At 45.8% G+C, this 15082-nt stretch overlaps 1 protein-coding gene across 1 annotated transcript in view; it reads right to left on the bottom strand.

The window, feature by feature from the left end:
• The window catches only part of adamts7 (a disintegrin-like and metallopeptidase (reprolysin type) with thrombospondin type 1 motif, 7), a gene marked incomplete at both ends in the record, with an annotated part of 111573 nt that overhangs the window by 11218 nt on the left and 85273 nt on the right, over window positions 1–15082 (bottom strand). Inside the window, 10 exons of the mRNA XM_080531884.1 lie at window positions 3554–3719; window positions 7147–7293; window positions 8249–8422; window positions 8696–8848; window positions 10579–10637; window positions 10741–10931; window positions 11036–11894; window positions 12351–12849; window positions 13912–14125; window positions 14847–14973. Of these exons, the coding sequence (XP_080388010.1) occupies window positions 3554–3719; window positions 7147–7293; window positions 8249–8422; window positions 8696–8848; window positions 10579–10637; window positions 10741–10931; window positions 11036–11894; window positions 12351–12849; window positions 13912–14125; window positions 14847–14973 (2589 nt within the window). The remainder of the gene's footprint in view (window positions 1–3553; window positions 3720–7146; window positions 7294–8248; window positions 8423–8695; window positions 8849–10578; window positions 10638–10740; window positions 10932–11035; window positions 11895–12350; window positions 12850–13911; window positions 14126–14846; window positions 14974–15082) is intronic.

The following is a 15082-nucleotide window of genomic DNA, read 5'->3' as shown; positions in this document are numbered from 1 at the left end:
ACTATAATATTACAAACATTAGATATGTCACTAATATGAATACAGTAATGATATCTGCAGGCATTCACTTTCACGGCAGTTCCAACCCTATTACATAGATAGACAGCAGAGTTCAGTGCTCTCATTTCGTCTCAAAGGAAGACACAATGTCCGGTTCAATTGTCTGGAACAATGGATATCAACGATACTGGAGACATTATCCCAGCTTCCCCATGCCAAAGCTACACTCTGCAACATCAATCTTTCCATAGCCTGTGGTCGAACTGTCTACACCAGCCACTCTGAGCTGTCTCACCCGGCTGCACCTGATCATGATTAAGGATTTCACTTCAGATCTGTTCGCCTCAGGGTGGCCAACAAGTTCACACCAGTTGAATCTACTGGAAGTTGTGTTGACGTCATGGCGATGTTGATGAGAATTTGAGTCTTAATCAATGTTACCTTTTCAACGGTTATCATCCAAATCAAACGCTGTAGGCTACAGTCCGTCAGCCAATATGTAGCAAAAAGGTCAACAAACGCCCCGGCACTGGTGAGTATTCATTCCATCGACGTCATCTAATGTTGACAATTGTTCAAATGATGATTTGTGTCGGACCCCAGGAAGACTAGCTAATGTCATGGCATTAGCTAAGGGGGATCCTAATAAACAAACAAACAAACAAACAAACGTCTCTAAAGGAAAATCCGGGTTTATTTTTGATAAATCTCGCGAGATCCAGAATAAGCCTGGATTGTCCTTTAGTGACGTTAATGGAATACCCCCCTGGTTTACCTACAGAGAATTGCATAGCGGTGTCGGATGTGGTTATCAACATTAAGGCGACACCATTTTTTCAGTAAAATACAAACAAATAGGAGTCTAAACAATGGATTTCTTGGACTTGGCACTACTGTCAAGCTACTGGAAATCTGCTATCTATGTATATAACACTGCACTAGCCAGCACCTGCTGTGTGGACCCCAGAAAGCTGGGGTCCACATTAGCAACAGCTAATGGGGATCCTAATCAGCTCAACTAAACTCTCACTCCTATAGAAGTCTGATTCAAAACCAGTCATATATCACTGAGCTTCAGGACAACCTGAGATGCAGATCTCCATTGGTCCTGTGGTTTTTCTTTAGATAATTCAGCCCCAACATGACACTCCGTCTGAGGCATGGACGGAGAGGAAACATTGATGATGAAAGAGAAACAGATATCAAAAAGGATTCTGCTCTTTTTTTTTTTTTTACAATGGAGTCAAAAAAGATGATCATTTGGGCTCTGGCTCTCTGTCTCTCTCTCGGTCTGTCTCTCTCTCTCTGTCTCTCTCTGTCTGTCTGTCTCTCTCTCTCTGGCTCTGTCTCTCTCTCTGGCTCTCTCTCTGTCTCTCTCGCTCTCTGGCTCTCTTTCTGGCTCTCTCTCTGGCTCTCTCTCTGTCTCTCTCTCTCTCTCTCTCTGGCTCTCTCTCTGGCTCTCTCTCTGGCTCTCTCTCTCTCTCTGGCTCTCTCTCTGTCTCTCTCTGTCTCTCTCTCTGTCTCTCTCTCTCTGGCTCTCTCTCTGGCTCTCTCTCTGGCTCTCTCTCTGGCTCTCTCTCTGTCTCTCTCTCTGGCTCTCTCTCTGTCTCTCTCTCTGTCTCTCTCTCTGTCTCTCTCTCTGTCTCTCTCTCTGGCTCTCTCTCTCTGTCTCTCTCTCTCTGTCTCTCTCTCTGGCTCTCTCTCTGGCTCTCTCTCTCTGGCTCTCTCTCTGTCTCTCTCTCTCTGTCTCTCTCTGTGTCTCTCTCTCTCTGTGTCTCTCTCTCTGGCTCTCTCTCTCTGACTCTCTCTCTCTGTCTCTCTCTCTGTCTCTCTCTCTGTCTCTCTCTGTCTCTCTCTCTGTCTCTCTCTGTCTCTCTCTCTGTCTCTCTCTCTGTCTCTCTCTCTGGCTCTCTCTGTCTCTCTCTCTGTCTCTCTCTCTGTCTCTGTCTCTGTCTCTCTCTGTCTCTCTCCCTGGCTCTCTCTCTCTGTCTCTCTCTCTGTCTCTCTCTCTCTGTCTCTCTCCCTGTCTCTCTCTGTCTCTCTCTCTGTCTCTCTCTCTGTCTCTCTCTCTCTCTCTCTCTCTCTCTCTCTCTCTCAATGAGTGAGTTGAAAGGAGATGGATGTGACTAGAATCAGGTAGGGAGAGACAGATGGGGGAAGGCAGGAAGAAAGGAAGATGGAGAATAGGATAGTTCATTTATTGGGAGGTTAAATGAGGAGATCCTAAAAGTAAAGCTTCTTGTGCTTTTAGCTTATTTACAGATACCATAAAATAGGGGGCAAGACACTCTTGTCTCCGAAAGGAGATTTTCCAATGAAAGGTCTTGTTTGGGTGATGGGCAAAACAGCATGCTCCAGCTGCTCTGAGAGCCAGCAACCCATAAGAACGGCTGTGGGGATAGGAAGGTCAGGAAGCTCTTCAAGTGGCCAATCACAACTGCAGGGGCATTATGGGATTCAGGGCCACCCTTGTCTGAACCACCAGACACACACACAGTACGTCTTTTTTTCATCTATATTCTTTTTCATCTCCGCTCCTCCTCTGCTCCCTCTCACCTTCCCTCTTGCCTCTCTGCTCTACAGTATTGTATACTGTCACCACACACAGAAGGAAAATCAATGAATACAATAGTTTAAAAAGAAAGGTTACATTAAGGTGACTGTGGGAGTAACAATTCTGCAAACTCATTCTTTCAGTAGCTTTATAAGCTGTTATTGGAAACAAATCGACTTCTCCACCCCCACATCTTATGACAGTCTTGATTAGATTTTGTATTCGATCCTCAGGTATTATTGCCATGATCTTGTCTACAGCCTTGCACAGTGAGGCAAAAAGAAATCTGAGCGAGTGCCCAAAACCCCTGTTTTGTATGGTAGAAGAAACCTTAAAGGGCATGGTATATCGATTGATATTGACTCTTGAAGAAAATAACATTTCAGCACGCCATCATGCCTTTGACTGCAGCACAGCCGTGCTAAAAATCACGATTTAGCAAACCCCCTTGAGTGTTATTGATTAAATATGACCTTCTAAAACATTGGAATAACTCAGAGTGATGACGCTGGATCGCTTGATTGTCCTCACCCTTGTTTTAATCATGGAACTGGAGAGCTCTCCATATGCCTGAGTGTTTATTCAGATTCAGCCAACTGTTTGGCAGAAGCGAGGTGAGGTGTGTTTGACCAACTGCAGTCTGTGTGTCATTATGAGCAATTATGAGGCCATGGCCAATATCCCCTCACCTATCAAGCAAGTGATTGCTGGAATTGACCAATTAGGTTTCAGCACAGGCAAGCCACCTGGGGGGCCTTAACATAACTTATGAGTTATTCAAGCGAAACCAGCAGAAAGCAAAGTTCTCCCCATACGACAAGGAACCTTCATTACAAAACACATTATATCTAATAAAGACATGACATTTGCTTAATCAATGATTTTGTGAAGCATCTATGTAGACCATATTAAGCATTTTGTGAAGGCTTCATGAAGTAGGAACCCTTCTTTTATGTCAAAGAGTTTGTGTGAAACGAGGGTGCAGTTCTGTGTACTCACCAGAGGGGGTGCTGTCACATTCCTGTAGGTTACACTTCTGGTTGTTCTCCGGCCAGGGCTCATGGTCACATTGCGCATGCTCCTCCTCTTCTCCCTCCATCTCTGCCTTGATGTTGACACACTTGACCAGCCGACGCTGCACTCCGCCACCGCAAGACGCTGAACACTGGAATAATAACAATAAGAAGAAGAACTTTTATTTGTATGAATGAATGAATGAATGAATGAAGCTCAAACTGCTCCAATCTTTATATAATCATAATTCAATTATTTTTTCATTTAAAGGCAATATTAAAAAGATGGGTTTTTAGTCTAGACTTGAACATATTTTCTGAGGTCGCATCCCTAATGTAAACTGGCAGTGCATTCCACAATCTGGGTGCATAAAATGAGAATGCAGCCTCACCAAATCTCTTCTTTTGTACATGTGGTACACAGAGAAAACCAGCGTCAGAAGACCTGAGAGCTCTATTGGGCTGATATGCTAGCAAAAGGTCTTTCAGATATTCTGGTGCTATGCCAGTGAGAGCTTTATAAACAAGACAGACAGACAGACAGGCAGGCAGGCAGTCACAGCCTGACGGACAGGCAGACGGGCAGGCAGACAGGCAGCCACAGACAGACAGACTTACACTGACTGCAACTTCTGTTCACTATAAATGACCCGTGTCTCTCTCTTGTGTCCGCTTTCTCAAGGCTGAACTCCCTCTAATGATAATCTGTCTGACCTGATATCACCCTACTCATCTGGAAACTGTATTAGATTACATTAGATTAGATTCATTCATTGTCATTATTGAGAGACAGAGTGTACAAAAAATAGTAAAAATAGTGGTATTGTGCAAAAACTACAGTAGGCCTATAGGTATTACAATGGTATGAATAATGAATATAAAGTGAATATACATGTATATGATATGATATGTACAATATATGACAATATATGATATGAATATCAATATGATATGTACAATTCTGAAATGATCAATACAATATGATATGGACAGAATAAGAGGGCATTAGGTGGCATGGTACAAAACACATGAGAATGTAGACCGTGTATGGTATCACATACAAAGGGTTACAGTGAGGAGAAATAAAAGAATATACACAAGATGAATATCTGAATATGAATCAACATATGATACGTACAGTTACTTCTTAATAATAAATAATTCATTGTTTTTATATAGCCTCTTTTCCGGGGCTCAAAGACGCTGAGCCTACTGAGGATCCTGTAACCACCTCCCGTGAGGGAGAGGAGCAGACAGTGACTAGGGTGAGAGGTGTCCTTAATGATGTCTCGCGCCCTCCTCCGCAGACACCGCCTTTCCTGGAGGTCCTTGATGGCAGGGAGTCGGGAATCGGTGATCGGCGCCGGGAGGTTTTCACCACCTGCTGCAGGGTGGGAGAGAGAGCAGCTGCCGTACCACGTTGTGATTGTAGTTTGCAGTTTGTCGGGATGCTCTCGATGTGAGTCGGTGCGACCGTAGAAGTTGACCAGAATCCTGGGAGACACACTCACACACCTCCATCCCGTTGGATTCACAGTGAGCTCCTTTAGGTTTTCCTGGTGTTGTTGAGCGACAGGTTGTTGTCGGGACACACCACATGTCCAGGTGCCGAACCTCCTCTTCCCTGGGGGGGGGGGGGGGGGGGGCGACTCGTCGTTGTTACTCATCAGGCTCTACCACCGCCGGGTCGTCTGCGAACTCGATGACGGTATCAGAGCCGTGTACAGGCACGCAGTGGTGGGTGAAGAGGGAGTGGATAGTTTAGCAGGAAGGGCCCTCAGATTTGGAGATACCCCCTACCCGAGGTAGAACAAAAGACAATGGTTTTTCTTATCTTTAGGGTTATGGGCTTTTTTTGTCACCTTTCCCATATTCGGCCTGGTCTAATTTGGCTCTTTTTCAGGGATTGGGGTAGCTCTAAAGAACAACCCAAAAATGTTTTTCCCCCCCAAAATAAAATTTGACAAAAATCTATTTCATTAATGGGAGACCCTAAAGATAAGAAAAATCATTGTCGTCTTTTGTTCTACCTCAGGTAGGGGTATCTCAAAAACTAAAGCCTTTTTTGAGGACTTCCTGCTAGACTAGAGCAGAGAGCTCATCACACCCCTGAGGGACACCAGTGTTCAGGGTCAGGGTGGAGGAGGTGTGGGTGCCTAGCTTGACAGACAGACTGTTGGTCAGGAAGTCCAAGGTCCAGTGGGAGAGGGAGAGAGGGAGGGAAGTGCTGATGCCAAGGTCGTGAGCTTGGCATCAGGTCGTGAGCTTGGTGACCCAGCTTGGAGGGGATGATGGTGTTGAATGCTGAGCTGGAGTCCATGAACAGCATCCTTGCGTAGGCGTTGAGTCCTGTCCAGTTGGGTCAGGGCGTGTAGTTGGAGATGTACAGTGTGTTGGTCTGTATTCTGCTACAATCACTGTCATTATAGTAGCTCACAGCATCAACCACTGGTACTTCAATTCATCATCCAACACCAATCTAGACTGCTAGGGTGAGAGGCGATCGATACATGCTGTTCTTGAAATTACAGTTCTTGCTCATCATCTACGACTATGGTGCACGTGTCCTCCATTGTCCTCCAGCACCTGTCAGGTGTGTAGTGAGCCGCTGAGGTGAGCACGTGTGTAGCGCGCACACCCACCCTCCCAGGGTGCTTGGTATTGTCGGTGGATGTGTGTGTGTATGAGGGTATGTGCGTGTAGATGCCGTCTGATGTCTGGCATATGTCTATTTTGGAGGGAGGGATGTGCCGGGGGAGAGATTGAGCCACATTGTGCTCAGCGTGAGTCATGTAATTGCTGGTTTCACAATGTAAGATCTGAGACGCAGTTTGAGGCACAGGCATATGAATGCAAATTATCTTTTTGAACGAGAATGTTTTTCTTTGTGAAAATAGTTTAAAGATGGTTTGGACAATAGCTAGATTTGCTGGGTATGTGAGAGGGTAAGATGGTCCAATGGTTAAAAGTTGGTCAGAGGGTCGCATATAAGCAGATAAGAGAAGGTTAGAAGGTTAGATGGACAGATGGATAGACAGACAGACAGACAGACAGACAGACAGACAGATAGATAGCCCACTAATGAAGAAAGCCCACTAATAATAATAATAATAATAATAATAATAATAATAATAATAATAATAATAATTTTTAAAAAAAGTATGAGGAAGAACAATAGTTTGACTTGCTAGTTAGTTAGCAATATTTCTAGATTATAAGCCGACACTGACAGGGTTTTCCAGCACACTCAGGTTTTGACATAGGCTACACTCAACACTGGGCATGTTGTTTGCTTCTAATCAAACAGCCTAATAACACTTACTCTCCCGAGAGAGGTAATAGATCTTATTGTGGACTGTTTTCAGAAATGGTAAGATTAGATTAGATTCAACTTCAAGTACCAGACAACGAAATGCAGTACCATCGGTATTACAAATAAAATATGTTCACTTATACAGTATATGTGTATTATGTTCGGGCACCTGTGTGTATGTTTGTGTGAGTGTGTGTGTGTGTGTGTGTGTGTGTGTGTGTGTGTGTGTGTGTATGTGTGTGTGTGTGTGTGTGTGTAGGTCTTACCTGGCCCCAGGAGCCAGTGACCCACTGGGCACAGGGGTGGCTGTTGCAGGCCTGGATCCTGCTGGGAAGGAGGTGTTCATCACAGCGGTCCTCCTCTGGACAGGTGACGACACGCTGCTGCTCTCCTCCCCCACACTGCTCCGAGCACTGGGAGAAACACACACACAGCAAACACACACACACATCTGTCACATTTACCAAACACACACATCTGTCACATTTACCAAACACACACATCTGTCACATTTATCACACACACACACACATCTGTCACATTTATCACACACACACACACACACACACACACACACACACACACACACACACACACACACACACACACACACATCTGTCACATTTATCTCACACACACACACACACACACACACACACACACACACACACACACACACACACACACACACACACACATCTGTCACATTTACCAAACACACACACACACACACACATCTGGCACATTTATCAAACACACACACATTTGTCCATTTACCAAACACAAACATTCGTCACATTTATTTGGGTGTCACAGTAAGGCATCACATCAAAGAACTACAAATATAAAAACAGTCTTATATGGACAAGTGGAACCGTTTTTGCGCAACAGAGCCAAGCTTCACATAATGATCAGCTGACACAGAGCTCTCTGGCTTTGATCCCCAACAACAATACCAGATGCTCTGTATTTGACGCATTAGAAAAACATGTCATCATTCTCACTGAACCAATTTGCCATAGCACGCTAATCCTTGTCAACAAACCTACACATGTACATGTGTAGGTTTGTTGACAAGGATTACCGTGCTATGTACATTACATGTACATAGGATTACCGCTACATGTACATGAATATTTTGTTGGTCCTCACCCGAGGTGGTTGCTATTAAATTCACTTTCTTTGATTCAAACAGCGACTTTGTCCATCCGTTTCCATTATAATGTACCATTGACATGTGACAATGACCCCAGAGGGCAATTAGTCAATGATAACGTTATACAGACACACACACGGATAATAGTACATATAATACATTTAGTACTTTTGACGAGAGAGAGAGAGATACTGTACTGATACGGTACTGACCTCTCCCCAGGAGGAGCGGTACCAGTCCAGACAGGCCAGGGGGTTACAGGGGGCGTGGTTCCCAGGCCTGGTGGACACGGCCTGGCAGTGGAAGGGTCGGAGGGGCCTCTGGTCCCGTGTGTCAAAGCACTGGACCTCCCGCAGGCTCCTCCCACCACCACAGTTGTTGGAGCACTGAGGATAAGCAATGACTCATCAATAACATACCATTCCTTGTCTGTGAATCCTCCGGTGACCCTTTTTCTAACATCCTATTATCACATTTTTGATAAATGTATTTGTTTGTCATATGTAAACTATCATCAACATAAAAGTGATACTAATACAACCTCAACATCAAGTGATAGTAATACTGATCATGATACTAAATTATTCCTTGCCTTCCCCCCCCCGCCCCCCCTATCCAGTTGTTGTGATGATGGTCCTAGCCCTGTTGGAAGGCCTCACCTTGGTCCACTCCCCTATCCTCCAGGCGGAGCAGGGGCGGAGGTAGCAGCGCCGGGCCGGTACAGGCCTCTTGGCCAGGTTACAGTCCGAGTCCACCCCTGTGGTGCAGACCACCACCCTCCAGATGGCCCCCAGGCCGCAGCTGGTGGAACACTGCAGACACAAGTAAGTTTGTGTTATGTATGGGTGACATGCCGACAGCATGTTTGGATACTGGATTCTGATTGGCTAGCAACAGTGGTAAATACCCCAACTCCCTTCAGTTCAGACCACATTTCCAGTATCAATGCTCCTCCCAATCAATCTGATTAAGAACACCTGTGCTGGGTTACACATTTCCTATGAATCACAAGCTGCTCTATATGTGTAATTACACAGAAAATGAGATACAGGTTGGGGACTCTTATCTATTCAAGATACTCATGGTCGCTGGGAAAAAGGCTATCACAAGGTGGGGTAATGGGGTAAATGGGGTACGGAAGACCTACCTACTCAGGCCCAATGGGTAGACACAGTGGGGGAAATCCATGTTATGGAAAGACTGACTCACAGACTACGACTTTTAGGACCACAGATGGACAACAAATGGATGAAGTGGACTCTATGGCAATTGGCACAGACTTGAGACATGACAGCAGTAGCTTTTTCTTTTCCTTTTAATGTTTTTCTTTTGGTTGTTTTTGTTGAATGTTGAATTGTTGTATTATTGTTCTTATTGTTGAATAAAAAAAAAAGAACACCTGTGCTGACCTACAATAAAGATATTTTTTTAGAGAGAGAGAGGGGAATTCAAGCACTTTCAATGACCCATTGTCTATTTGTCAATGTCTATTTTCAAAAGACCTTGATTTCTTTTTCTCAAATTCACAAACTTTCAAAAGGATTTTAAGGACACGTGGGAACACCTGATAACACAAAGCGCTCACCTCCACACACCATATGTTAGGATTACAGTCAGTGCACCTAGAACACAATACACAACCCATCCACCCGTGACTTGTTTTGTTTTGTTTTGTTTGGCACCTGCTGCTGAAGCGAGTATGTAGCAGTGGCCAGGCCCACCTGTGAGGGGGAACCAGTAAATATACTTTCTTCCTATTTGCACATTCAACACAACACAGCAGGTTAGGTCTTACATTCCTTGAGGTCACCTCAACCACCTGTCAGGAGGATAATGAGCTAGGAAGAGTGGAAACATAGAGAAACAGAAGACCACAGAGAGAAACAGTAGACCGTGACACCTATTACCATATAACTATACATTGCTATGCGGAAAGTGAAGTGAGTATGTGTTTCATTCTCAAGCCCTTGAAAAATCCAATAAACCGAAGTGAGAGGACCACTGCCTGTATTGACTTTGAGACAGAGGGGTGAGTGCAAACTGTGATAACCCTGTCACAACCCTGTCACAACCTGTCTACCGTTTTGAGGAATGGGCCCCTGAGCATTCCCGGTGTGGATCTTTTAAGGTCACAGGGTTTACAGGGTGTCCATTCATCACAATAAAGGTAGCTTTGATGTGTACAGTATGTAGGAACCTGAAGCCAGTGTTTGCACTATGACAGCGTAATGAAAGAGACCGGGGGATATTAATAGTGGCACACTGGCACCCTGCTGAGCCTGGTTCCTCCCCCGCAGTAAATCTACATCAGAATGTGTGGAGTGGAATGTGTGGCCCGGGGTTGCTCTAGCAGTAAGTCAGTGCAATGGCCTCAATCTTACGACCTAACTGTGTAGGGTCAAATCCCTGGTCCTAATCACTGCACTTCCACGTGTTTATCGCTCTCTCTCTCTCTCTCTCTCTCTCTAACTTCTCACATCTGCCCAATAGAAAATATTCAAGATTGTCTGGAATTTGTGGAAGTAGGGGAAGAAGGACTCACTGCGCTCCAGTTGCTGGCAACCCAGAAGGCAGCTGTGGTGACTCGGGTCGAAGCTGGTTCTGAGGTTTGGACCGGGGTCGAAGCTGGTTCTGAGGTTTGGACTGGGGTTGAAGCTGGTTCTGAGGTTTGGACTGGGGTTGAAGCTGGTTCTGAGGTTTGGACTGGGGTCGAAGCTGGTGCTGAGGTTTGGACTGGGGTCGAAGCTGGTGCAGAGGTTTGGACTGGGGTCGAAGCTGGTTCTGAGGTTTGGACTGGGGTCGAAGCTGGTGCAGAGGTTTGGACTGGGGTCGAAGCTGGTGCTGAGGTTTGGACTGGAGTTGAGGCTGGTGCTGAAGTTTGGACTGGGGTTGAAGCTGGGATTGGGGCCGGGGTTAGCACTGAGGCTGAGGTGGGCGCTGGGGCCAGCCAAGAAGTGGAAGTCTGGGTTAGCAGCGGGGGCACCGTTGATCCAGGGGACTGGGTGGATGGCACGGGTGTCATGCTGCCCCTGGGAGTGGTGGTGGAGTCTTCGGGGGGCTGGTATGTGAGGGGAGGGTCCGGCCCTGTGGATTTCAGCATTGGAGGGACGAGGATCTCATTGTAGTCAATCTCTGACCAGTTATATGGGGATGGGGCTAGGGGGCTGGTATTGGCTCCATCCAGTCTAGTTCCTTCTGTAGGCTGTCTGGATATATGTGTCTCTGTCTCAGGCTTGGCTGTAGACGGATGGGTCTCTACTATAACTATATATGGATACAGAGATAGAAGGTCTCCTTTTAGATCAGTGTAAGGTAGGGAGTCAGTTCCAGTTGTTGGTCCAAAATGGCCGACATTTTCCGGGGTTCCTGAGAGTGGAGGGGAAAGAAACGAAGGAAGAGATGGAGGAGGAAGTGGCTCCTGAAAGACAGGACGTGAGGTAACAGTGAGGTCACTGTCGGTGACCGCTAAATCGCCTTCGCTCTCAACACTGGGCTCTATGTCAAAGTCCTGTTGATCAAAGTCTGGCTCTTCTGGTAAAAAGCCATCGTAGTCAGGGGGAGCTGTGTTTGGTTGCCCATATGGGAGACTAATGGTGGGCAATGGCGTCTTGGGTGTAGCTTTGTCCCATTGAGAGAGGGTCGTGGTGAAAAATCTGTCATCGTATGTCTCAAACTCAACAACAGTGGCTGGGGGAAGGGAATGTAAGGGTGGGACCGGGCTCTCCGTTTCTGCTTGGGAGCCAGGGGATTGGAGCTCTGTTGTAGTCTCATCATGGGAATTGTAGTCCGAATCAGCCATGTCCTCTCTCTCCTCACCAACAACCCCAACAGGGACGGTGCCATCATTGTAGTCTTGACCTACTGGGGTAGAGGTGGTATATTTAACTGATACATCAACTACTTCCTTGTCAAAATCTTCAAATATGTCAGTGTTTTCCTCCTTTCCATTCATGTCCTTAGAGGTCCCCTCACCAGTTGACACCAGGCCGGGTGCTGTGCTGAGGTTTTGAGGCCAACCCAGATTACTGTTGAGGTCTGTCCATCGTTGTGCAAACCTGGTCACTGATACCGGTGTTGAGAGGGAGGGTGACGAGGTAACAGGCAAAAAATAGTCCTCAGAAAGGAAAACATCCTCGTTTTCTGAAATTATTTCGTCGGGTTTCTCTGTTGGTGGGTTGTCATTATCATTAACATGATCCTGGCTTGGACTCTCATCTGTTATAGCGTAAGGGGAAGTTGTAGATATCAGGGCAACCGGTGAGGCGGATGTGGCAGATCCTGTTATGGTTTCCTTGTCAACATTGTCCTCTGTACTAGCACTGGAGTCAGGTTTGCGTTGTGGATCTGGACCAAGATTATCCCCTAGATCTTTACCATTGCTCTCCAAATCATCATACGACAAGTCCTCGTGGAAATTTATGAAGTTATAGTCGTAGTAAAAATCATCCACTTTTACATTGTTTTTGACTGACTTAGTCTGGTCTGGTGTATTTTCTATGCGATTGCGTTGGGGGACATCCCCATCTAGAATTGTATTCAGGTTGTTGGGGGCCCTTGGCTGGGCTCTGGTCACGCTGTATTTGGGTGGAGGTTTGGCATTTGGGATGGAGTTGATTTCGTTCAACACTTCCTTGCTAGACGAGCCACTGCCTGACCAATCGTTGCCACCGAAGATGTCGACTATCGGGGGACAGTCCCGGAGGTAGCATGGTGTCACCAGACTGGGCTTCTTCCTCCGGTCGCAGTCCACGCCGGTGTTTCTGGAGCAGGTCACGTTTCTGTTTCGCAAGCCGCCTCCACACGTCAGAGAGCACTATGGGAAAGCAAGAGGAGAGACATATGAGCAGATGGTGTGGACTGACTGACAGTAGGAGCTGAATAATTAGAATCAACAAAAGAATTAAACCGCTCCCTTGACACCTAATTAACTGTAACATGACATTTACATTACAACATTAACATTACATTTACATTTTTACAATCTATCCATCAGCCATCGTAAGAAATCTATGCTAATCTATGCTATGACCAGGGGCTATTGACATGGGGCCCTTGGTGGTTACAATGCTTTTTCCCCCTTTTTTAAAAATAGAGAAACATTATACAACAGTTAGTTCAGACCAAGTAATTTGATTGGACAAGAGGCATTCCATGAGTGCTGATATACAGTATAACAGCACTGGGACTTTTAACTATATGTATCACTCCGAAATGACCGTTAGCTAGCCTGCAGATGTTTGTGTTCAGGCTACTAGGCAACAGTCCAGTTGCGGAACAATTTTTTCTTGACGGAGACAAAATAAATGATTAAAAAAACAAACAAATCATAATCAGTGGTCACTTATTACTGTTAACTAATAAATGGCGCTGTAGAACTGTTGTATAAAAGCAATATCACACTTGAGGTCGTGCTGTTATACTGAATATCAGCACGGGTGTGATTGTCTTCGGTACGAGGCCGCAGGCGTGCTGATATTCAGTATAACACACTCCCTCTCGTGTGATATTGCTTAAGTAATGTCTGCGTCACAGTGGTATTACTAAAGGATGCAGAATGGAACACTAGAACATATTTAGACATGAATAAAAGGACATTGATTGTAATCATAGATTGTGAAGAGAACGAAATTGATATATTGATATCCGCTACTCGAATATCACAGGGTCAAACTCTGTAAAAGTAGCCTTTTTGTTTCAACTTGTACTTGAGAGTGCGAAACATTTCACATTTCACACTCTATTAGGACACATACTGAACATTTCACACTGAACAAGACCGGGCCAGATGTGTCTAAGCCCAGGCCTCTCTCCCCCCTGTCTGTGTCTATAGAGTCCCTCTGGGGGCTTGACCCACATTCCCCAAAACGGCCCTCACCTCTGACCAGTTGCCTGTGGTCCAGTCCGCGGGGCAGGGGATGTGTGTGTTACACGGGGCTACTGACTCAGGCCTGGGAAGGTGCTGACATTCGGAAGCCTGCAGGGCTCTCTGCTCCTCCAGGCCCACCGCCTGGATACAGATCACCGTCCGCTTAGCCTGGCCAGAAGCTCCACAACTGGATGAGCACTTGTGCCACTCTCCCATCCACCATCTGAAGGGGGTGGTGAGAAACAAACCAACCAACAACAGTGCAACAACAGAGTCAGATTGAGGAGATGAGAGGAGTTGTTTTAGAGCAGGATGAATGTCAATGACTTAAGGCCTTGCTGCTTGTTTAGTTGCACTTTGTTTTTACTCTGGTTGGTTTTGTGTAATCCTCTTCTGCTTTCCTTGACTATAGGTGTGTGACTGGTGTTTGTGTATGCGTACGTACGCGTGTCTGTGTGTGTGTGTGTGTGTGTGTGTGTGTGCATGTGCGTGTGTGCGTGTGTGTGTGTGCGTGACTGTGACTGTGTGTGTGTGTGTGTGCGTGACTGTGACTGTGTGTGTGTGTGTGACTGTGACTGTGTGTGTATGGTCTTTGTGTTAGAGCATGTGAGACCTGCGGGGTGATGTTGTGCTAGGGGGCTGAACTCCGGAGTAAGGTGAACAGATAGGAAAGTCTATTTTTTTTGCCTACTTTTATTCTTATTCTTTTATTCTTATTCCTAATCCTTTTGTTTGGTGTGTGTGTGTGTGTGTGTGTGTGTGTGTGGGGGGGGGGGTAATGTTTATTTAATGATTGTTTGATGTTATTGTTGTCTTGTATGTTAATATCAAAAGACCATGTTGGAAATAAGTGTTCACACTTTCACATGTCATCCCTTGGATTACTGTTTTCACTCAATCCATGAATAAACTCAATCAATCAATCGATCAATCAATCAACTCACATGGCAGGGCACAGCTCCTCATTACAGCTGGCACGTCTGTCATCAGGCCGGGTCGCCAGGTCGCAGTAGCGCTCCTCCACGATCCCGGAGGTCCGCTCTAGACAGTGAACAAGCTGTCTCTGGACACCTGGAACACCGGGCAGATATAGGAACAGCTGTTCTGTATGAATCATCATGATCATAGTCATGCATGGAATGGAATACGTTTGATACCATTCCTCGTGACATCCCACGCA

Source organism: Nansenia antarctica (genome assembly GCF_963989245.1).
Source record: "Nansenia antarctica genome assembly, chromosome: 5".
In the NCBI taxonomy this organism is placed as follows: domain Eukaryota; kingdom Metazoa; phylum Chordata; class Actinopteri; order Argentiniformes; family Microstomatidae; genus Nansenia; species Nansenia antarctica.
Note: the sequence above shows the minus strand (reverse complement) of the source record. Positions and strands in the feature narration are given on the sequence as shown.